Consider the following 26,091-nt stretch of genomic DNA (forward strand, 5'->3'; position numbering starts at 1 on the left):
TGAAAAATAAAAATATGTATTCAAACATTACTATAAAATGAAAAATTTCAAGAACGAAGTTCGATGCACAGAGGTTGCTATGAACTTTGAGCAAGCGAAACAGTTCAAAACGTAGATACCAATTAGATCTCTTTACGTTTCTGCCATCACCGCATGTATTCGTGACCCCAATAGCACCTGCCGATCCCAAGATATCGGAAACATCTTAATTCCAAAGTAGTGGGGTGAATATAATTGTTAGTTTCATTGTATTCACATGTCTGAATTTTTCATATCATTTTTTATTCATTCCATATCGATGTCTGAATTTCATTTTTGTTTTATTTTTTTGAACTATTTTTACTTCACAAATCACGCTGAATTTTCTCACCTTTTACAAGTGAACCGACACAATGCGTCATTTCCTTTCCCCAGGAAACCAAAACACCTAAAATAGAACTGTACTTTGCTGACCAATCATCGTCAAGAAGTCAAAAATGGCGATAAATCAATTTTGTTTGCTTATTATGTTAAAGCTTATCTAATCTAATTGAAGGTCATTCTGGACAATGGAGTCTATAACTAGTTTCACATGAGACAAATGACAGTCGGGGAAGGCAAATTTGAAAGGATCTTTTGTGATTCTAATTCCCAATTATCGAGAAAATTTATCGCATTGTTATCGTTTTGAATAACATACTGAAATTAAGTATATCGGTAGGTTTATTAACAATACGGCTAAGAGCCTAACTCATTTAATGAATTGGAACCCAGACTTTTCACAGCTGACCTGATCAACAGAACAGCCATTCTTCGATCTGCAAATACTAAATTTGATCAAAAATTTTTATACTATTTACTATTTTACTATTTTAAATTTTTTACTATTTTACACTTTCTACTAGTACCTTCGAAACATGCTTTTTGAAATTGAGGAAGCATACTTGATGCGGAGAATAATTTTATTGCAGGATGACAACATAACCAAATGAAAATGCTTCTTTGCTCAAAGAAACAAATGACAATTAAAATAGGAAAATCAAATTATGCGGTCATTATGTCAAATTTTATTATGGCAACTTAACATAAATACTGATTTCTGAATGAGAACCAACATGTACTAATCACAATCTCTGTTGTGGATTACCAACTTAAGGTAGGCTGTCAAACTTCAATCCGCCACAAACAACATCAATGAATCACGAAGGCGGTTAAGCGGTCTGCGAACTTCCAATAACTGAGGTCGGATTATATTTCTTCTGACCTAACGACTGATCAAAATATGTTTTGGCGTTTGCTATTTGTCAGACGTTTTTCTAGTAATTGGAATTCTAGCGAAACTTGGATTTTATGACAATTTTCTGTGATAACTCACCCTTGATTAATTGGAAAATAATAATTAGCAAAAATTGGTAAACAATCGAAAATGTTATTTGGAAATCAATTTAATACGAATGATAGGGTAGAAAGAACATGTATGATATTTCCTACGCTTCTTTATGTAAATTTTGCTATTTTGCTTTTTGATTAACCAAACCTCATCACTGGTGTTTAAAGCAGCAATGGACGACTCCCCAAAATTGACTTTTAAATAAACAGTATATTTTGTGTTGTATTATTTATTGTAGACTCGTTGGACACATATAACTAAAAATTAGGAAACGCATAATATGCGAATGTAATTTTGCAACGCCGAAATAGAAGCGAAAATGCAATGAAACCTCTCTAATCGCCAATAATTCCAATTCATGATTGGAGTAGGGGATTCGTGTTGTTTTGTTGGAAATCTGAAATAATTATTTTTCCCGGGTTGTAACTTTCGTGAGGTGACTCCTTGTTTACCAGACATGTACTAAAGACCATTGGCATATATAATTGGGTGAAGGTTTCCATCGTCATTTCATCAATAATTAATCAACGTGAATTAGTCATATACAACAATATTCATCAATATTAGTACCCTTGTAAATTGCATTCATATCTGGAGAATTATGGGTGAGTATATATTTGGAAGGTGATTATTATCTTCGACTCAATTCACGTTTCTACTCTCAACTTTGATCCCAAACAGATGCTGGCTAGACGTTTTATATTTCATAGATGAGAATATGAAATTTTGGTAAAGCAACAAAATATATTCATTTATAGATTTTGGTAAAACAAGGACCTTGTTTTTAAAAAATTTTCTGAAATATAAAAATTTGCATGGAGAATTATGGTCGAGTAGTATCCAAATTAGAAAAAAATTATGTTAATTTTATTAACTTTTAAGCTTACTCGAGCTTGTAAAATGTATGCGAAGGTGTATCTTAAAGGTGAAGATAACAAAGTACTTTTAAGATGACCGACAATATATCAATTGTCATAAACTTATGGACGAACGACAAGTATATGACCCGCCCACGGATATGGATTCAATAATTTGTCCAGTCGTCCGTCTGAGAAGCAAAGTTGTTAGACGATTTTAAAAACATATTATTTTATGGTGCCTCTTTACAAGTGACGAACTGCACCTGCGCTACGTAACTGTATAGGCCAGCACATGCTCGTTTGTATATTTTGATCGATTAGAGTTGTTGTTGAATCAGGAAACCGTATGCGCCAAAAGGTAACGTATTTTTGACCTCCTGGCGCAAATATAATTGATGTACGATTTCCAATAGTAATGCTATGTTGGAAAAGTCGTTAAAATAACCTTTTTATTACACTGACCTAGAATTCTTTATTCTCTTCTCCCTTCTGTATAACAAAATCATATGAAATATACAAATAGAAATATCGGTACTCATGAAGTATGTGAACCAAGATGGCGGACACCGAAACGTAGTATGTGTACCAGGTTGGGATTAGGGCATAATTTCAAGTACAAATACTACGGGAGTCACTTGACTAGTCCTCGAACTCGTAATAGAACTAAAGTAAGGAAAATTGGAATACAAATATGGCCTAACCCTAACCTGGTACTCATATTACGTTCTGGTGTCCGTCATCTTGATACGCATACTTTTATGAGAACCGAAATATCAGCGTATTCTCGTGTCTATATCAGTTGGAAAATTGTTATATTTATTTTGCGTTTTTTTTAAATTAAATAAATAGCATGCGTGGGATTTAATATGAGTATTATTACCACGTACCCATATAAAAATGACTTTTCATATGTTTTAAAAAAGTTGAACATCGTCCAACTATGTTTTTGAGAAAAATTGTTCGATAACAATTATTTGATAGAATAAGAGTGACTTGTCGTCCAACAGTGTGAACTCGTCGGGACTCGATGAACTTTCAAATTTCATAGTTTTTACAATTCACCATTAACAACTCATTTGAAAGTTTTAAGTCCAGGGGCCAAAAATTTTGCCCATCTTGACGTGTGACGTAGAAAGTGACATTTTATGAACAATATTTACATTGTTACAAATGCAAAAGTGGAAAACATTAAGCTTCGCGCCAAAACTAAATTTAATAGCAACAAATTCCTTGAGCTATTTTTTAGCCTAAACATCAAAATTTGTGGCCACAACAGGCGGGTCAGATTGGAGTACCCAACGTGCCGGATTTGGCCCGCAGTCCGTAGTTTGCCCATGTCAGTGTTACAGGAAAGAATAGAAAAGAAATCTCATAATAGAATACGTTGAATATCTTTTATGACAAAATAAAATGAACTCATAAAGTTAGGGCGGTTTAATTTTCGGCATTCTTCTGACTTTCACTTCTTTAGTGTTAGATCATCACCGGCACAAAGATGTCTTGTATTTAGATAGAAAGAACCCAGTCATGGTTCGCGATAATGCTTGATCTTTAAGTCTTAGAAAATGTTTATTGGCCCTACTCAGCAAACAAGAAAACAAATTGAGTTGAATCTATGCAAACAAGAAGCAGATTCCTGGGTAGACTCCTCATAAGAACTGGGCAGATGAAACATATATCTATTTTTTTATTGTGACTAAATGTCTTAAGTTACTTTTCAACTGTGTTTAGTATGTCGTTGTAGAGCATTGCACACCGCACATTACACTCACATAATGCAACCACAAGAAATAACTTTTTGAGATCACAGTGTGTGTGTATATAATATAGTCTTTGAAGAGACATTTCATTCTGGATAGCTTAGTTGTAATGAAATAAGAGAATGGAATCGTGTATGTTTGTAATATTGCGTTGTATATACTAATTCCCCATTATAAGAATTTAAATCAAACCATTGTATACATCCCGTGTGTAATTGGTGCAATTTGTGTGACTGAAAAAATAACCATAATTTGAATTTGAAATTCCAATTTTCGTTAATTCTTGCCCTGTTTGTGGACATGCATCCCATCTCTGCTGTGATATTTATTTATTATGTAGACGTTTCGAAACAAATAAAAATACATGCGTGAAAACAATATTTTGATTTTAACATAGACCGCCACGTATATACGGTATATTGGGAACATTGGCGCTCCGGAAGTGTGTGTACCAATATGGAGGTAACTATTTTTGTTCGCCTACCTTACATAAGTTGCGTAGAGCAGGGGTTCTCAAACTTTTGGTGTTGCGGAGCCCTTGAAAGGTTGAATATTATTTACGGAGCCCCAAAATAAATGTTAAAATTGTTACTTTCAGATTAATATTCCTGAGCAAGTTAAAAGTACTTTACTCATTTTAAATGCTGAACCTTTTTTAATATAAGGTTAACACAAGTCATAAATAAATCTAAATTTCAAACACAAATTATATATACTAAAGCTGTGAATTTGACAATTGACCATCATATTTATAAATTAGGGGGCAAATCTTTTCCCTTTTGACATTTTTGAAAGACCTAAAAAGCCGCTAATAACGTGTGCGATTTCATTTTGTTACAATCGCCGATTTTTTTCGTCAGCATGGCCTGTTTTTGAACCTTTAAGCATCTTTACGCCGGTGTGTATTCTCCTTAAATCAAAAATGTCCCTCGGCATATACATTTATTGTTACACAATGACGACGTTAATTGCTTTTTTGTTCTCGTGGGGAATTATGAGTTCATTGTGAAAAACCTGTTACCACATTATAGTCATCGGCGACAAAATGCTAAAAATAATAATTAATAAAGAGGTAAATTCGCAACTCAAATTTCTTGATTAAAAAACGGCATTCTAAAATATTAAAACTGAAACTTAAAATGGAAGATCACACGTTTGGTTTCAGCAGACTCTCTTCAGATTGAAAACGCTTTAATAGAGATTGTAAATCACGAAATTTGGTGTTATGTTAGGTTTTCATCGTAGTAAACACAGTCAATTATGCGCGCGATGTACCTTTTTTTCCCATTCTGAAACTACCGACGGAGCCGCACGTAATCAATTGTGCGCGCGATCCGCGATGTACCTTTTTTCATTCTGAAACTACCGACGGAGCCGAATGCAATTAAATAAATTTCGATTGTTCGTATTTTGCCCATACATTGTGATTTTTTAATCGGCGATATCTTGCTTAAAAATAATTTCAAGTGCGAAAGAACAAATCAAGTTTGACAAATCCCAAGATCGCAAAAATACGACTCCAATTTATTTATAGTTGGCAGTTTATCACATATATATTTTATGTTATTTTAAAATAGTATTCTTCAAATCAGCCTTAAATAATGTCATCAAGCTGTTATTGCTTCTTTGAACAGTTACAAAATTGGTCAGTATTTTGAAAAGTAATCGAATAGCTCGCGGAGCCCCTGGGTTTCTCTCGCGGAGCCCTGGGGCTCCGTACGGAGCACTTTGAGAACCTATGGCGTAGAGAGACGGAAACCTTTGGGCGGGGTTATATTCACTTGGCTAACACAGATAGTCTCCGAATCCGTAATAGAACTAAAATAAGAAAAATCGGAATAAAATTATGGTCTAACCTCAACCTGGTACACACACTGATACAAATTGTTCTTAATGCAAACACCACTGACCCCATTTAATCCGTTTTTCGTGCACAAAAACAACGAGACTATCGCTCGATTCAATCATGACGAACGATCACAATTATCGACAAATTACAAGACTTTTTATCAAATTTATTGCAACTAATCGGCCATGTTGACAGATGTTTAAATTTGTTGACATAACCTAGTGTAGACCCAGACACCAAGTTGTGAACTTCGCAAGCAAACTTTAACTCAACTGTTATTTCAGGTTAGGAAACCGAACTGACGTCGTTCCTCGTAAAATGTTGGTTTTGTAATATTTGTTCAGCACTACTGTGTTTTCCTGTTTGTAATTTGACCAACTTGAAGTTTTGATGCTTCGAGTCCAAAAAAGGAAGTTCAGGAACAACATGTTTATTAGATCTCAACATACATGCTTATCGTACGTATTGACATCAATGCTCTAATTAGCGCAATTGGATATAAAATTAAAAAAAAAATTAACCGACAAAATATAGAACGTATGATTTCGCGCTTATTCACTAGATTCTTCTTCATTTTCCAGAGTGTAATAAATGCCATAATCAGAGTTCAAAAAGCAAAATTGAAGATGTTATTAAAAAGAAACCAACATTTTCTTATTACATTGAAAAAGTATTTTAATACGTAATTCTAGAATACAGAAAATTTTTTAATCGCGTCGTTCACTCAATTTGGAAAACATTTACAAACATGCGAAGTACAAGTGTGGTTGAAATTGCAACAAAATGAAACACAAACTATTAAAAATATAAATTTGTGTCAATGTTTTTTATGGTTATCATCTTTAAACAAATCAAAAAAGTTCATGCTTGCCTAAACATGAATTCTTCTTCATAGGGAAATAACTATATATGAAATAATTTGGTACTCCTGCAATGTTTGTACCAGATTAGGGTTAGGCCGTAATTTTATTCCGATTTTCTTTATTTTAGTCATATTACGAGTTCGGGACTGTCTGTGTTAGCCAAGTGAATATATCTCTTGCTCATAGGCTTCCGTCCCTTTACACAACTTGATGTGAAGTAGGCGAACAAAATTAGTTACCTCCATATTGGTACACATATTTCTGAAGCGTCTATATAAGTTTTGTCTATTTCTGAGTAGATTCCCCGGACATCAAAATAAGAACCCACTTGTCTTCATAAGCATGTTCAACTTCAGATGGCAACATGTAGTCTGCAACAAAATCAACAAATTATCTGTGTTTTAGTTCATGTTAGTTGAAATAAAACAGCATTCTTTGATGGAAATATAAACACATTTATTTGACCTGGTTTATGTTGTTCTTCGAATCGCAAGGGTCATTGAACGAAGAACATTTTACTAAATTGAGACCAAGTAGCCCGAGTAAAATGTCCTACATCCTCCGTTTTCTCATGATAACGAGATCCATCAAGAATGATTTCCTTTGGGTACTCACGTAGTGTGTGTACTAGGTTAGGGTTAGTCTATGATTTTATTCCGATTTTCCTTATTTCAGTTCTATTACGAGTTTGGGGACTGTCTGTGTTAACCAAGTGAATATACCCACTGCCCATAGGGTTTAGTCCCTTTACACAACTTGATGTAAAGTAGGCGAACGAAATTAGTTACCCCCATATGGGTACACATACTTCTGAAGCGCCTTCCTTAGTGGCCAAAATAATACGTTAAAAGATAGTTTGATTACTTGTAAATTCGAAAATTGTATATTGTAAAGAATTCAGGACGAAACATTGTTTAATTTATAGCAAAAGCGACTATTTACAGACTGTCAACAAATTCGAAAATCTCGGTGATATCTACCACACTATAACGTGAGATCCCCCTCAAGCTGGTAATATTGTGTGAGGTCTCCGTTGGGGTTAGGATTAGGGTTAGGGTAAAACTTTCTTCAAACTTTACATCACCCTCAATCGATGTTAATTAACCAGTTCAAGACGAGGAAGCATCTGAGACCACACCCGGTTAGGCGAAATATGACGGTAGATCTCTCAAAATTTGAATATACAATAACAACATATATTGAGGAACTCAGGATAAATTGCACCGTAGTCATGTTTTCCTTTATAACGCCCACGACAAGATTTGTGACAAGACAACAGTGAGAATTTTCAGACCATTTCTCCTTCCTATATTTATCAGATAATATTTGTAATCTGTAAAATCTCAAATTGATCTGTAATTGGGAAATGAAGGCGTGGTAATCGGATCGGCTTCAAAAGCTGACTTACAACTATCCTGTCTCGCTTAAATATTCAGACATTGTAGTTTTAAATGTAATTATTTGTATTCTATGCTAGAAATTTCAGCTTCGGATCGGAATTAGGCTAAAAGTTACTTGAAAGAGGAATATGTACCCAAAAGGAATTTTGAAACGATAGGTGATCAGTTCCGCAATCATTAGTAGAGTCTCTCAAACACGAAAACAGCAAAGATAATCACATTATTTTTTACCACGCACATTCGCGCTTATCGCTCCGAATAATGCTCTTTGCAAGCACCTACTGATTTCTAACGAAATGTAAGGACTACTTGGAAGAACCGTCGTAGTAGCAGAAATAAATCTTTTACAAACATGTTAAAAATTGGTTACCAAGGGTTTTCAATACAGTAAACAAATCATTGAAACGTAACAATGCAAAATGGGTTGATTTCTGATGTCACAAACGTCATTGAAACGCAACTATGCAAAATGATTCAATTTATGATGTCACAAAGTTCTTTTTCCTATTTTTATAGCAGATTTACAAAGGTCGGTGTTTCTTAAAAACACATTCGATTATTGACATTTGTATAATAACCATAAATTTTGAAGAAAATTAATTTTCAGTCTATCGCATTATAATTGAAGAGGAAAAACCAATTTATATATAATTATTTTGATAACGTTTGAATAAACATGGCCTGAAGCAAAGTTTACTATTTTAACCTCGATTTCTTCGTGCCATGTATGGTCGATTTTACATGAATATAAGACTTAAATTTTGTCCGCAAAAATCTTAACTTGCGGTCGTCTCAGTCGTCGCCACTTCGCTGCAAATTATCGAGGCTGAGTTCCCTGGTTTCCGGGATATGTTTCGTAACTAAGAAACTTGCTCGATTATTTTAAGAAATCTGTGAAATTCTGAGCAAGAGATTATTATGTGGCAACGGAGGCCTGCTATCAAAATTATTTGTATATACATGGTTAAGTAAAGTCAGACCGCTGTTATATGGAGCAATCGAGGTAACTTTTTAAAAAATATGACTGTTCGTATTTCGTCGCAATATGGCATTCTTAAATTTGATTCTGGTCTGCCTAGTAAATTAGTATATATTCAATTTTTTGCTTTTCATTAAGTAAACTCAAGAATAAATTTCCATAGTTCTACGTTGTTACTGATTTATAAAATTTTACATTGCGCAATTTCTTTATTTTACAAGACAAAACGCTATGTCGGTCTCCAGTTGCAAATAACGTTATTTTAGACAACATTTTCAACCGTAGTTATAATTAGTTATTTATGAGTATAACACGAATATTCTGTTGAAAAAATCCGTCTGGCCAAATAGATTTTGGTTTTGCGTTATTGTTGCTATAACACGCATGAAACGTGATCCGTTTTCATTTGCTGTTAAAATTGCTTTTGGTGAATTTTCCAAATTGCATTATTAATTCGTGCAGTCGGACTACTAGCTAGTGTGAGTTAGGCTTGAACAGTTTAATTTGTGTATGGCTTATAGCCTGCAAGGCTTATGAGCTAGGGAGGCTAATTATGGGTGGTTACGACACCATAGCAATATTTCACCGACACATTCCTGTCTTATCTTTCGCTAAATTGCACTGTATCGTATTATATTCGCGCACGAATTCCGACTAAATCTGATAATTTGAACAATAGAGCTTTGTTGCAATGTGAACGCAAAAGCTTCGTCGAGAAAGACTATCCCGATAACAGGTGGAATTCTTCGCTTGCTAAGCAAATAAGAAAGATTTAAGGACATTATATCGCGTTTTTATCAATATCCTTTACTTCGTCTTCAAACTCTTTAATTTCAATTTAATATTCAAATCGCTGGTTTCAAAATTAACGTCAAAAAATTTCACAGACAAGTGTGGAAGTCAAGTACGACATAGACATGTTGGTAAACGTACAAAGACGGATTTGTCCTGCTGTTTTCTTTGTTTCTTTATGTTACTCCGTCGTATTGTTTCTTTATTATTTCTACATCTTTGCTTTTCGGGCGATTTTTCTCCAAGAGTGCTCACCCGCGCGTATCTGCTCGTCTCTCGAGAGAACCTTAGTTCTCTTTATTATCTTTCAAAGATGACGAGCAAAGACGGGGATCGCTTTCCGTTATAGAAAGGCTTCTAGTTCGGCAGGAACCATCGAAGAGAACCGGTCTATTTGACTGCTTTTCAATCAAGAAAACAGGACAGAATTTATCAGAATTATAGCTAGAATTAATCAGTTATTTTAACATTTTGCAAGAGAAAACGAAGGCAGGTTAATGAAGTACTTTCTGTTCCATCCATTGACAGAAATCACGTTAAAATCCGATATTTTTAATAAATTTATTCTTTCTTGTAACGTCAGTTAGTTTATCACTAGTAAGATAGGGCTGGCAGTTCTCAGAAAGTGAAGTACTGCACCAAAAGGCCCCAACATGGCGCTGGGAAAGCCTCAAACAACATTTTTAATACTTGCCATCTTCTTCATATTTTCTACGCAAATCGAAGCTAAAGGAAAGGTATGTTGGTTTTAATATTCGGTAATTTTTGTTCAATAAAAATCTGAATAGTATACCATCTGGGACTCGCTTAACATTAGCTCTTATACAGAGTATAGTTGGGCTAGTCTTTTGTTGTGATAGTATTATATTTCTAATAAATTTATCCGTGCCTTACCAAGTTGACACTCGTTTTTCAATTTTATTTTAAAACACTCACATGTCTACTGTATGCCTATGTCAGTTGCAATAGGCAATATATGCATCACACTCAAGTATTAAGAGTAGGCTACTGCAAGAATCTGAAGGTTTTGAATCATGATTCTCTATAAACTACCGTAGACATCAACAATGGCCATAATAGCTGAATTGTATGCCTTTTGGACGAGTCAAACCTGATCGAAACCCCGTAGAAAGCTATTAGAATACGGCTATAACCGTGTTCTAACTAGTCACACGAGTTGGTACCCCTGTGATCAGTTATGATTGTTGAAGCCGTAATCTCAAAACTTAAATACACTTTTGCATTGTTTTGAGTAGCTTTCGGCCAAAATCACGCTATTGAACATCTTAGTTGGGCACTGAACTTGACTGATTTCTATTTTGTTTGTGCTTGATTTTGTTACAATGTATCATTTTGCCTACTTCATGTTTGGTTGCAAATGTGTGCTTGAGTACAGGTAAGGTAAAAATGTATGTATGTATGTATGCGTATAGTGTATAAGTTTGAATCTTTCCTTTCGACAATCCCCAATGTTGTAACATGATGATTTCTATATCATCAAGGTTAATAGAATTTTAGACCTTTGTTGAGCTTTGACACACGTTTTCATAAGCTAAGGGGTATTTCTAATACTGTTAAGGTACCAACGCAAAAAAACCGTAGCAAGCTAGAAAAGGTTTCTTATGTATATTTATCCGGGAGTTGATTGAGTCCAAGTTACGCACGATTATAGAGCCAAGCTTATGTCGAATGTGACTCTGTGTATTCACATTTTTATTTGAAAAAATAAAATTTCTGTTGTGTTTAAAAATTTGTTATGTATTTTTTACTACGGAAGGTTCACATTAAACAAAATATCATTCCCAATGTAAACACGTAGACTTACAGGATCAAGAAGTTGCTACTATATGTTATATCAATAGCGCAGTACTTTCCACCCAAAATTTTTAACTGTACATTCCGTCTTCTATTCACATTACTCCTTGTTACAAAAAATATTCGCCTGTGGTGTTTGTTCCCGAATCCTTTACTCTTTAAGAATAAAGAAGTAAAAATCATATGTTGTAATAAATTGTTATATTTAGTAATTTTATTAGATCAAAAGCTCAGTGCAAGGTTAATATAAACTTGATCAAACATTTCTATGAAAACTGTTCCATTTCTCAAACCTTTGATTTGTTTATCTTCCACTTTGACTTTTAACTTTCAACCAAGTGCCATGATGTGTTGAACCTGGTTAACCAAATAGTAATGATTTGATTTATTGCGTTAAACAGTGACGACTGACTCCGAATCAGAGACGTTCAAAACAAATCGAACATTCAATGAATTCAAAGCTCATTATATTCAATATTTGAAATTGTTGTTTTTAAAAATAGTTTGGTTATTTTATTAAAAAAATCACCATTCTGTGCAATTGAAGTCTCACCGAAAAAATACAAGAAACATCGTCTTCGATGTGTTTTTGTTTAAACATGACTCGATTTGGCATAAATTCGATGTTTCATAATCGAAAAGTGGGTTACTCGGTCTTGGCCATTGGCAGCCATCGTCTTAAATACCACACAGTTCATCCTATATCTAAAAGCTTGAAAGTATTCATTTTGAACAATGGTTATAAGAATGTGATGGCTCATGAGTAAGATCAGGAACTATAAAATATTTTGGGTAAATTTAATCATTTGAATACCACCGTTTGACATAGCCATTGGTAGCACTGTCTAGTGATACCTCAAAGACCTACTTTATCCGTTAAATGATGTCAGCTAATCCTTTAAAATAATAGTCGAGACTGGTCAAAGTTTAAAGGTCGAGGTCATGGTGCGCACAGTAGCTGGAAAAAATCATGACGTTTGCTGGATTTTGTTTTGAGAAAAAATTTTCTGACTGTTTGGAGGTCAGAGGTTAAACACAGTGACGTATTTGGCCCTCGGCGTCGGCATATCTTACGGAAAAGTATCGAGTTTTCACGGAACTTCCGCGAACAAAAATACTGGACTGGACATTGGTCCTTAACAGTCTTATTTTGAACATTGCTTGTTCACCAAAGCGCTCAAAATAGCTTCAATAGCCACGTGTTCGATTCAATATGATTAACTGAATATGCCGTTACATTCCATTCAGGATCTAAGATCTATCTGTGACAAAGCTCTGTAATCTTACCCACGTTTCCACTCGCGTTCGCGCTTCTTTTTTTCATATTAAATTTTCAATTATGAAGCGGATATTTCACGCTGTTACATCTCCTAATCTTTTAATTTAGCAATTAAAAACTAATAGAAATACTTCTTAAAGAATGTCGAACATTATTTTAAAGAATGTTCCTAATTGCTATGAACGTAAACACGACGCATGTCTAATTGAAAGAGATTAATTTAACGTACTTTCCCGTTATTGCTTATACGAGTAGCCATCGACTGTCGGTGAATTATGATACTTTTAAAATGAGCTGCAAAAGTGTAAAATTTATGAAAATTCAAAGTATGCCAAAATGGGTTCAGAGAAATTCCTCTCCGGTGTAAAATTTTGATGTTCTGGGGAGAAAATATCATCATAGTTCGAGTTGCGTAGCACTATAGCTAAGAATCCAACAAAACAGGGGTGTGCAACCCTTTTATTCCGGTGGGACAGATACAAATAATTGGGTAAAACGTAGGCTGAGAAGTAGTCGCTGACACAAAAATGCAGGCTTTGCAACGCAAAGGGATTGGAATTACTGCCAGATTAAACAGGCACGTACCGGATTCAACCAATTTAAAAATTCGTTTCGCGGGTCGCACATCATTCAAAATTGGCACTTCTCCGCGGGCCGCACAATTTTTGCCCCTAGGCCGCATTTGGCCCGCGGGCCGCAGATAGCACACCCCTGCATTAAAACATTAAACGAATAACGAAAACATAGTTTTTATGCACGATGAGAGAGGAAAAAGGTTATTCCAAATAGGCAATGGGAGAAATGAAATGGCATTAGTGAATTCTAAATTTTGAAACTTTTAGAGAAGACTGTCTTGCATGACAATTGACGACGGTGACAATAAAACATAAATAATATGAGACACCTAGAGCAGTCAATCGGAAATGTAGCAATTAACCCGTCAAGGTAGTTCTATTGAGTCATATGAGCGATTGTGACGTTTTAATTACTTCTATTTCCAATGCAATAAAAATATTTGTATTTATGACGTCGTTGTGACGAAGCTCCAGTTTGTCGTGACTGTATTGTATCATAAAGGTTGGAAAATTATCGTAAAAAGAGTTCTTATTTAAAAGGTAAATTGTGAGCTTCCACTGAATCCCCGTTAAACTTTTTCTAGTCCAAATATGGCAACTATGATAAAATAAATATTTTATTTAATGGAGCTATTGTAAACAAACCCATTAATTGATTGATAAACATTCTTCGTCGCACAGAGTATAACGTTTTCGATTAATATAAATAAATAAACAAACGATAAATTGACATTGTGACATCTTCTCACCCCATTGTTAGTAAACAATGTTCTAAATAGTTTGCGGGGGTGTTAGTCACATGTCAGTGTTTCAAACATGGTTGAATTTCGGAGCGAATATTTTCTGCCAGTCTTATTTACAGTAAATACATGCACCACTTGTAGGGATAAAATGATAAATATAAATAGCTTATTCCAACCTATATTCTGTTGGAACTTATAATTTTGGGAATTTAATTATCAATAAGCCGAGTACCAATTAATAACGTTATTCCTCGTTTGGTTTCATTTCTGTCTATCAATTGTTTGAAAATCGTTGATTACGTTCTATATAAAATCGGAAAATAGTGAATTGATGAGATATCGAATTAACAAAATTTTAGACAGCAAACAAATAATATATCATATTTAATTTACATAGATTTCTCATCTTCCAATTCTGTCTATATTGTGCTTTTTTCAGCAGGAATTGTAGGAATGTTTCGATATAAATGTTTTTTTATTTCTTGCTGACTCGTCGTAGTTCATATTGTTTGTCGATTAGATCAATCAATATTTGTTGTGTTAGATTTTCTAAGACTTGATATTTCACAAAGAAATCACTTTTATTCGCAAAACGTTCATCTTGTCTGTCGCACATTCAAGTGACTCGATGCAAGAAATAGCGTCTAAATAAGATATTAGCGCCACGACACATAAAACACGATTTTGGAGGGCTTTATTACATTCGAATTTACTCAGATTACAGCACATTTTTTGGCGCTCCAGAGGTGTATGTACTTATATGGAGGTAACTAATTTTGTTCGCTTTCTTTACATCAAGTTGTGTGAAGGGACTGAAACCTATGGGCAGGGGGTATATTTACTTGGCTAACACAGATAGTCCCCGAACTCGTAATAGAACTAAAATGAGGAAAATCGGAAAAAAATTATGGCCTAACCCTAACCTGGTACACACACTACAGAAGCACCCCTTTTTCACCACTTTTGTATCGCGAGAAACTCTTGAATATTATAATTGATAAGAACGCCAGTACGCTTGTGTAAGACTAGTAATAAGTACGAGTAATAAAACGCCGTCGAAATGACCAGTCCTTCCAACTCATCCTCTTTTTCATCGATGAGGTAAAGTTTCCTCGACCAATCGGCCACCAGAGGCAGCATATACCAACCTTGCGAAATTGTTCATCCTTCGAGACATTGACCTGTCAAAGTTTGACTTCATAATAATCAAAATGTTGAATGAATTTTATATTTACTTAGTTATTATGAGTTCATTGTATTTTATAGGCTGTTATAAATTCGAAGTTAATTTACCCATATCTTATGGTAATTTCTAGGTAAAAAATGAATACGTCCGCCGATATTGTCGACAAATTTTATTACAAAAACTTGTCAAAATGACTTAGAAATTACAGCAATAATATTGATTTTTTTAAACAGTGTCACGTGATCGAGTTGCACCTGAGTAAACCCGGATTGTTTGCGAATATAATACAGAGTGTGGGCTTTGGTTTTGTAAAAATTTGTCGGTTTTGATAATACATCTGACACGCGTACGAAGTTTATTAGGTTGTTTAATCTTTATGATAATAAGAATAAACTATGAAAAAGAGACTTAATGCATTAAAAAATAAACACAAAAATCAAAATTGGTCATTTTTATCATAGAAAATTCGATACTCCCGTAGTGTGTACCAGGTTAGGGTTAGGCCATGATTTTATTCCGATTTTTCTTGTGTTAGTTCTATTACGAGTTCGGGGACTGCCTGTGTAAGCCAAGAGAATATACCCCATGTCCATAAGTTTCAGTCCTTTTATACAACTTGATGTAAAGTAGGCGAACCTTATTGGTACACAACTACACATATACACTTTAAATGTCTTCATCTTTCTTGTGCGCTCTTGTTTCTTCAATTCTCTTCGTCTGAGGGTATCGACACGCACGTATGCGATATTGTGCAATGAAGCATGACATAAATTTTATCTGCTGTAGTCAAAACATGCATTATATTATATCAGTGAACCAAGTCGATAGAATGTCAAGGGGATGAAGCTGCAGACCGTTTTGGGACTTCTCAATTCTTTTTGTGTTTATTCGATTTTTGTTTTTTAGTTTACGCGCGGTTAAAATGAACTATGCTAACACAAGTTTATATTCTGTCTGTTCACAAATCATCGAGTCAAAAGTCATCGTCATGCTTCACTTCTTTTCCGCATCCTGGTTGTTTTCAAATGCCAGATTTGACATTCGACACCTTTGCGGTGTTTACTTGCACGCTTGGTCGATTAGTTCGCAGGAATTCTTTAATAAATCTGATAACACGCCGGTAGCTTTTCTTCTTATTTTTAATGTATAAAAACTCGTCGATTTTACTAGTATTCTCAAGTTTATTCACTTGCTGTACATCTTTTATATATTATGACGCTTTCTATGTTTTTCACTCAGAAAATGGCTCTATAAAGCAGCCACGTATTATATGACTCAGATAATTGCTTGCAATGGCTAAAAGTGACCACTCTATATTCTACTGTACATTCGTACTGAATAAACTTCAGCAAAATTCTGAAATAGTTTCACATCAACCAAAACTGTCAAGTATAATTAAAATATTTAATGAATCTAACATATGCAACAACAGAAACGTGTCACCTACTTTTTCTTTCCCACATATAAAGTTCGTTCTAATTGATGCCAAGTTGGGTACTGTGCAAATATACATAAAAGAGCCATTCTGAGTGCAGAAATATCTTTTTATTGATCGAAATATTCAACATATCTAACATATACAAAGACAAGTCGTACCATTTTTTTCTCTCTTTATAAAACGTATACCATAAATTTCGTACATGGCTTTCTGACACAAATATACATAAAATAGTCAATTCTGAGTACAAAAATATCTTTTATTCCGCGATAACCCGTTTGTAGATAACACACTTGAGTACGACTTTATCTATATTCTACTGTTTTATAAGGAAGTAAAATCTGAATCTGCCAGTGTGTATTTGCGTTGTGGTTTATCTTTTTTAAGCCTGCTAACAATGTTGTATACGACTAGTGGTATTTATTGTTGGTGTAAGTGGCGCCACCGAGTAATACAACCAACAAGATGTGATCAAGATTACTTTGAGTCATAAAGGAAATTTATACACAGAAATGATATTACTGTATACTATTATATATGATTAAAACCCAAAAGTTTGTTTTTATATGGGCTACAATATTATTATTAATAAAGGTAAATTTTTTAAAGTTCAGAAAAGTATTTCCAACAATCAATTACGCAATACTACCAGAGTTTTCCAACGTCAGATTTTCAGGGACGATAAAAATATTAAAACACAAAATTCCACACGTTTGAAAGTAATTTGAGATTATAAGCAATTTTATAAACTACTTTTAATTAGGCAACAATGTTTTTGAAATTCACTGGTTATCTCCACAACATTTTATGATAATCAATTAAGTAAACGGTCCCACGCAATATATCAAGATTGTGCCCAATTTGGTGCCATTAAGGCTAGTTTAGTTATCTACTGGTCTTAAGTACGGAGTCATATTTTATCTAACATTTGCTTAATCCAGGTAGGCGTGTCCCAAGTCACTTAAGCCTCGCGCTGTATTGACATAATGGGGATTTTGATTTTTGATAATAGAAGTGACCTTAGAGAGTATGGTCATAATGTTTTATTAAGTTTATAAAAGGTATTTACTTTTTGGCGCGCTTGTGTTCATTCCCTGTCCATTTTCTCATTTTGAGGGTATCAAGCGCTTTTATTGATATTTATTCCCCGCTAGATGGCAATAAAGATTTTGCCAGAAAAATCGTTCCCGGCTAAAATGTATAAAAACGTATGGTAAAAATACTGGCGTTTTACAGTAATTGAATAAACTAAAAAAGAGTTAGTTTAGGTATGAACTGTTAATGATGTTTTGCTGAGCAGTCGCAATTTACGTGAAAGACCGTGGCCGCGGTGTTGTGTTCCCTTTCTTGACAACTTGACTTCAACCTGCACTCTTAAAAACAGAATAGAAGACATATCCGGTGTCTCTTAGTTGCTTATCAGGTTTCTGGTGGACTGGTTTACTAAGTAGTGAATTAGATGAATGAATACTATCGACCTTGTATGAAATTTATTTCTTATTTTTCTCGTTGGGTGCTCTTTGTTTGTATTATTTTGGGGTGAATGGGGCCTCTATTGTCTCTTCTCAAAAGGGTTCGACGAGGTTTAGGGAATACGAGAAGCTTGGGGTGACAATTTCGAGAGCATCAATACAACATGACTTTGCGAACTTTTCTCCGCTCGTGTGTGAGCGAGATGCCAAGCATACGTTGTTGTTTTCCAGTTAACTACATTGTCGTCATAGAAAATAGGTTACGCGAAGACTTTTTTTTTTGCTGTGTGGGACAATTTTTACAGTTGAAAGGGTAGTAATTGTAATATTCGAAAAACTGAATATTTTTATTTTCAAATCTATGCGATATCCTCTCGTGTGTCTCGTTTTTTTACCGTGCAGGACAATTTTGTTACCGTGTAGGACTATTTTTAAGATAAAGGGGTGAATGTAATTGTAATATTTGAAAATGAATATCTTTATTTTCCAAATCTATGCGATGTTAGTTAAGTGCTTTAAACACTGTTTGCTAATATGAATATGTTTAAATTATATATAAAAGTATCGTCTTTACTAAAAACGAATTAAACATAACCATATTTTAATAGAATAGTAAACCGTGTGTTGAACAAAGCAGTATGCTTTACAGCAGTGTTTATCAAACTTTTTCAATCATGACATACTTGGCACGATCAAATTTATTCTTGACCCTCAGGAACTAAAATAAAAATTAAACTTAACAATACATAAAACGCTGAAAAATAATATCAAAAATGGTAAGACAGATGTGCTTTCATATATTCGCACAAAAAAATCTAATCTTAACTTTATTTCGGTGATGGTGCGTCTTAGTACTGGTTCCGAATCTTTCAGATTTGGTCAATATTTTGTTTTAACATAAGTCAGCGCCGAAAAATATTTTACCGCAACTTTTACAGCATTTTGCACGGTCCACCAACTGAACTTTGATTCGAAAACTAACCCGTCCAGATTTGAGAACCTTGTGCAGCTTAATAGTGCCACCAAGAGGCCACAATAGAGACAGATTGAACATGCAGAAACTACAATTTTTTTTTTTCGAGAGTACTCTTTGTTTTTAGAGCAATTTTTCTTACATATCAAGAGAACCCTTGAACGAGAAACTAAATTGTTTTATCAGTAAATCTCTAAGCCTCCAAATTGATATATAGACCGCATCATCTAATTTTGTGGCGATCAAGATCATTTCTCAATTCATAATAGTGAAAAGCGGTCTCAGCAGGCAACGACACAATAGTCTAAGAATGCATGGTTTCCTCTGTATGAGATATAAAAATATCTGGAATGTAAAAGCATGCGTAACTATGATTAAATTGATGATAATCGCCCGGTGAAAATTTATCTTTCACTGACATGGTTCAAAAATAGTCCAGGACTACTTTGAACCATTTTCCGTGCATTAGAATACTCGCCAAAGCTGTACAATACCGCATATGTTATTTAAACATACATATATAAACGTTTCATAAGGCGTATAGAAACTAACCTCTCCCGCTCAAGTTATAGCGTGCGCGAATGATATCACCAGACGCGCCAAGACACGGATGAGTTACAATTATACTGGGTGTCTGTCCCAAAATAAATGAAACCCACAAAATTGGTAATCGACTTGATGGGTTCCATTTATTTTGGGACACCCTGCATATATGCTTTTGATCAGGATTTATGCCTAGATCTCAGACCATTATTTTTTCGTTTAAAATTGAAATTTTTTCACCATCTTTATTACGCAAAATAACATAACCGTCGCTGATTGGATACAATTCGGTAATCAGAAACGCGACTTCCTTAATTACGTTTCTGTGTTTATTATAGATATAGATGTTTAGTCTCACATTTTCTATCTCAATTGCGACTGTCTGCATCCGCCGTCCCCTTTCATCATTAACCAAGTAATCACACCGGTTATCTTAAGGACGTTGATTATATTTGAAGTGATTTTGTCTGGATTTCTCGTTTGAACTTTGTGTATGATATCATTCCAAATACTCGAATAAATATAAAGGGTTTAAAATCTAAACTTTAAATGGTTATATACTTTACAGCGGTTGAGCGCAGGAACCTTACAGACCTCTTTGATTTACATATGTAATATTAAAATGGAATTTAAACTTTAATAAAATTTTCAACGCTAGTGTAAGTATTTTATCATCCAAACCCTGGTGCTTCCGAAGTATTTATACCAAGATGGCGCACAACCTTAACATAGTATGTGTACCAGGTCACGATTGTTCAGGTTGTGCGTCATCTTGGTACGAATACCTTCGGAGCGCCTAAATCTTTCTATGTATATATATGAATATTATACAAACATGCAATTTCTATATCGGGTTCTTTGCCAATTTTATGAGTCAAAAACGAAATTTGAAAATGTTATTAGTGTTCAACAAAAAGTTGAATATGTTCCATACAACGCTAGCTCGGCTAAGCAATGTTTAACCGCTTTCGGTCGTAAACAGGGCATACTTAGTCCGTCGTATTATTTTGTCTCCCTGTTTGACCAAATTTGGATGACAATTTCAAACCGGATCAGAATTACGATGTTTTCAAATATATTCAAGAGTTAAAAGTGAAAGTTGTAATCTTTTTTTCAAATCTCATATCAACTCACAGTCATCTCCCGTCAGACATTATATAACTACTATAATACAAGTCATAGTCGTCGGTTCAGTGATTGACTGATAATTTGTCCGAATCATTTAATATAATGACTGGTGTCATTTTAAGACTGATAAATTGTGATTCGAATCCGACTCTGGTCGAATCAATGACTCTCGTTTTACCGGCACTTGACGATATTTATAGTATATTTTGAATATCAGCATTTTGTATCGATGAAAACAACAATATGTCACCGGATATATATTCAACTTTTAATTATCAATTTTAAAATCATGTTAAATCACGCTGGATACGACCCATTATTTTTAAACCTTAGACCTACTTGGCAGAGACAAAACGACACAAGTCATGATTTTCCGAGTAATCTCATTATTCGAGGACATAATACCATGGTTTTCCTGTATTTTGATTGAAATTAAGGCTCTTTAACGTCTAGCCAATTTGATGTGGTTTATAATGGTACTTTGTTGCTCAGAAAGGACATTTAAGATTCGATGGTTTACCTAGTAATCGTCGGCCGTGTTCTATAATAAATAGTATCAAACGTGGTAATTAATTTGCTTTTCCTCATTTCGCGTCGGTTTTAAGAAGCAATTACAAAATCTAGGCTATTATCTTGGAACTATTATTGTCTGCGGGTTTTTTTTTCTAATTTCCAAGTGATAATGTTATTTCTAGTTGATGCAAAGTGGTTCTCAGTTTTTTTTTTCACAAAGTATTTTTGTATAGATTCCGTCCACAATTGACTTTACATACGACCAAGATTATTGTGTTTTTTTCCACAAAAACAATTAGTGAAAAAAAAGTGAACTATTATTGTATCATCCAAATGTAATTTTTGATCGAGAAATTGAAACTAATAAAAACTGCTTTGTCAAACCATCACTATTTTTGAACGAAATATATGCCTTCACAAAATTATTAAACCTTTCAAATCACAGTGAATAGTTTGATATGATAATAATTTTTAGGATCCCTTTTCTCATTCCTATTCAATGGGATTTTAATTATGGTCCACTAGGCGCTCTACTTGGAATGAAAAAATAATTTTTCCGAAATAATAATAAACTTTGTCTGTTTAATAATTACGTGGGCGATAATTCTCGAATTATATTTAGAATGTCAATGTTTATGGGGCGTAGGTTTCTAATACGCATATTCTGATGCAATCGCTAGATTGCTACTCCTGTAGTGTGTGTATCAGGTTAAAGTTAGGACATAATTTTATTCCGATTTTTCTTATTTTGGTTTTGTTACGAGTTTGGGACTGTCTGTGTTCGCCAAGTGAATATACCCTCTGCCCAAAGGTTTCCGTCCTTCCACACAACTTGATCGAAAGTAGGCGAACAGAATTAGTTACCTCCATATTGGTACACAAACTTCTGGAGCGCCAAGTTCTCAATATAAAAACCGATATAAAGCGTAAGAATATCAAAATTTATGATAACTTAGGTCGTAAAGCGCTCAGAGTTGACTTTCAAGTGAGAAATTGTCATGGATTAAAGACAATGAAAATTGACTCTCTAACGCCACTTTGCGAATTTCATGATTTCTGGAGAATTATCTCGCTTTCCACAGCAACAAAACACAAAACATCATCCCTGACAAATATTTTGGTGCTACTATAGCGAGGGGGTAATACTATAGCGTCAGGGGTACATTGGTGTTTCCCGGCCCTAATAGATATCACGTATTTCTTTATATAGTTCTGCTATTGACTTAGCAATTTATGACATTTATCTGACTCTACTAATCCCAACGCGATAACCATCAGACTGTATCTGGTTAGTTAGGCAACATACTACAGTAGACCTTACGTTATAGAAACACCGAAATTGATTACTAACCACTTCAGCTAGTCACAATATTCTGCTATGTCTATAAAACTATTTCCCCCTCGACGTTTTTTGTAAGTATTATTATTAGACATTCTCATAGGTGACGCTGCTCAATAACCATTACTGGTTTATCGCGCCTCACTTCACACTGAAATGCGTTCTTTCATCTTTAGTATGTCTTTCTTTCTTATTCAGTATGTCAATGTGTATTTTCGGCATTTGTAAAAATAAACTACTGACTGACTGTGCATTATCAAAGTTTTAAAAACTATTTTTTCAGTATCGTGGCGGAGAATGTGGAACCAAGATGTACTGCAATGCAACCAAAGGAGAAAGGGTAAGACATTTTTGATTGATGTTTCATAATTTGGTAAACTCGTAAACACGCAATTCCAAAACAGAACTAAGCATGACTCGTTTTTATTTTAGGGGGTATTTCCAATTTTAGGGGATGGGAGATAATTTGCTATTAGCGATAAAACGATTTGTAACTTGTTTGGACGTCAAATTTTTTGGGGGGTGGTATCCGTTTATAGGGCTATAGGGGGTGTGGGAAAATCACTGCTTAGTAACACAATGATATAAAATTCAGATTTTGTAATTTGCGCGAACGCTAACCAATTCGTTAATTAAGAAACTTATTTTTAACCAACATAAACATCCATGCTTTATTTTTGCATTTGCTGTCTGTCAATAGTTCGTACAGACACCCGTTTATTGCTATTAATATTTATTCCTATTTTAGGGTATACCTGGTCTCGTAGGATTGGTTGGACCACCAGGGTTGCCAGGTTTTCCAGGACCAGAAGGTGCAATTGGACAACGAGGAGAACGAGTACGTATTCTTATTCCTTCCTTTTATTTTTTGTCAATAAAATATCACGATGTTTGTTCCAATTTTAATTTGTACTTGTTGGAAGCTGTGTATCGATCGTTTCCCTATTATTTTGTTCTTGTTGGTATTTTTCTTCTTGTTGGTATAAAAAAATCGCTTGAAAACGAAAATTGGGTGCTCCCGAAGTATTCGTACCAAGATGCCGCACAAACTGAACAACCTGATTTGTACCAGGTTAGGGTTGTTCGGTTGTGCGTCCTCTTGGTACGAATACTTCCGGAGCGCCGTAAATTGTATAACGCTAGAGGGCTATTATTTCTGCTTATTCTCAATTTTCTATGAATCCTAGGAGATTTGATATTTCAATTTTTTTTTTCAAATTTGCATCTCGCAAGAGATAAATTATCTTTCTCATGGGATAAATATTATATCCTATTCTCTCTTACACACAACTACGCAACATGTGAACTTTATAAAATTTTTATACACTTTAGGACAGGATTAACGGATTTGCATTAATCAAAATTTATTTCTTTCCTCTTTCAGGGTGAATTCGGAGAAGCCGGAGCTACAGGACCAAAAGGATCCAGGGTATGTTATCAGATTGATGAAAATAACATCAAATTTTAAGTCGATAGGTTTATTGGATTATTAGACGATTTTTATGCGCCATTCAGTCAAATATTTTGACGAAGGGCTCTCCGTGGTATGTGCACCATGATGGCGCACAACCTGAACAGAACATAGTATGTGTACTAACTAGGTCAGGGTTATCAGGCCATCTTGGTATACATACTACGGAAGCGCCAAAATATTTTGACTCTCCGCATTAGCTTTGGAAAATACTCAAAAGCAGTAACTTATAGGCTACAGCGATAACAGTTCATTCCTTGCATTCTTGGTGAGTTCGTTGTTCTTTGAACATTGGGTCTCACCCAAAATTTCAAGCTAATGATGCCAACAAAATAACATCAACGCTCTAATTACTAGGCCTTCTAGTATGAAGTGAGATCTTTAAAAAACTACGTTCCCCGCCCACACGTTATTTTTAAAAGAACATAAGTTTTTGTTGTACCAGGAAAATTGTGGTAAAATAAGTAACCTATGACTTATTAATCTATTTCATCTATAAACAAGATTATTCAAAATATAACCACGCAATCTGAAAACATATTCCGATATTTATTGCCTAAGCAATGTCTTCTTCATTCATTAAAGAAATCATGCGCGAATTTATACACGGTCCAAGGATGATTTGGGCTCTTATTTGCCGATCTTTTGCAGATGATCTAGCATGTTTATAATACGATTTCAAAACAATAGAGTAATTGTTAAAATATCGATGTGTTTTCTAAATCCAAAGTAGCTTATGTAACATATTTCAGAATGAGAAAGCCTGCTTTTTATCTGGATTTTAAAACTACACTTGTTTTAATTTTGATGTTAGGCAGTGATTATGTCCATTTTGATGTTTGACTGTAATAACCAAAACCTTAAAATGTGACATGAAATAATTTCGTTCTAGCCCGACGATATAGATCAAAAATATATATTGTTGTCAGATAGTTAGTTAATGCATTTTTCGGATAAGTTCATAATTTTTCAAAAATTGGAAAAATCTTATTTATTCTGTATATTGTAATCATTGATTGATCAATCATCTTTGTTGCGCATTGGATTCTGTGATAAGATCTGCGACAAAAAACGTTCGCGGTGTAAATTGTTAGTATTTGTAAACAAAAAAATATAGTTAAGAGTATATGAATGAGGAATTATTCGAATTTCACATTCCGTTCTAACGAAGAGTAGGCCGTTTAAATATAAAACAACAAAACAATTTTAGACTGTACAAACTCATCTGGAACGGAGCATACGAACTTTTCGTCGGTGCTTCTTTTTTGTTGTCCAAATGTAAAAATTATAACGTTCGCCAAGCAAATGATGTCTAAAGCTTATTGTCAACTCACAATCTACAATCTTTTTTTAGGGTGTGAGAGGATACCCCGGACATCCAGGAGCGCATGGAGCTAATGTAAGTTGACCAGCTTGCTAGAATATCGAAAGCGGAAAGATATGGGTATAAAATTCAAGGAATTCTGCTTGATTTTCTTTGATCGTGCGGGTTTTAGAAATTTGAAAGTTTAAACGCCTGTATTTATATTATACTCGACTGAATATATTTATATATTTATTATGAGTTGCAATGACGAGAGACTGGCTATCTATCCTTCCTCTCGAGGGTATACCTTAACGCTAATAGGTCCCATATGCGTATACAGCAGCAAAAGTGCTGTAGCAGGAATAAAGATGGCCCTATTATGAGATTCAAGAGTCTTGTCTCACATCAGCACATGTATTTTTATAACGGTACGTCCTG

At 34.4% G+C, this 26,091-nt stretch overlaps 1 protein-coding gene across 2 annotated transcripts in view; it reads left to right on the plus strand.

Moving 5' to 3' along the window:
- The first annotated feature begins 10,453 nt into the window (after positions 1 to 10,453).
- The window catches only part of LOC120328994 (uncharacterized), a 47,891-nt gene continuing 32,253 nt past the window's right edge, over positions 10,454 to 26,091 (plus strand). For both annotated transcript variants that reach the window (XM_039395593.2, XM_039395594.2), the window contains exons 1-5: positions 10,454 to 10,609; positions 23,160 to 23,216; positions 23,625 to 23,714; positions 24,261 to 24,305; positions 25,702 to 25,746. In XM_039395593.2, the coding sequence (XP_039251527.2) occupies positions 10,526 to 10,609; positions 23,160 to 23,216; positions 23,625 to 23,714; positions 24,261 to 24,305; positions 25,702 to 25,746 (321 nt within the window). In that variant the 5' untranslated portion in view covers positions 10,454 to 10,525. The remainder of the gene's footprint in view (positions 10,610 to 23,159; positions 23,217 to 23,624; positions 23,715 to 24,260; positions 24,306 to 25,701; positions 25,747 to 26,091) is intronic.

The sequence above is a fragment of the Styela clava genome, chromosome 7, assembly GCF_964204865.1.
Source record: "Styela clava chromosome 7, kaStyClav1.hap1.2, whole genome shotgun sequence".
Taxonomy (NCBI): Eukaryota; Metazoa; Chordata; class Ascidiacea; order Stolidobranchia; family Styelidae; genus Styela; species Styela clava.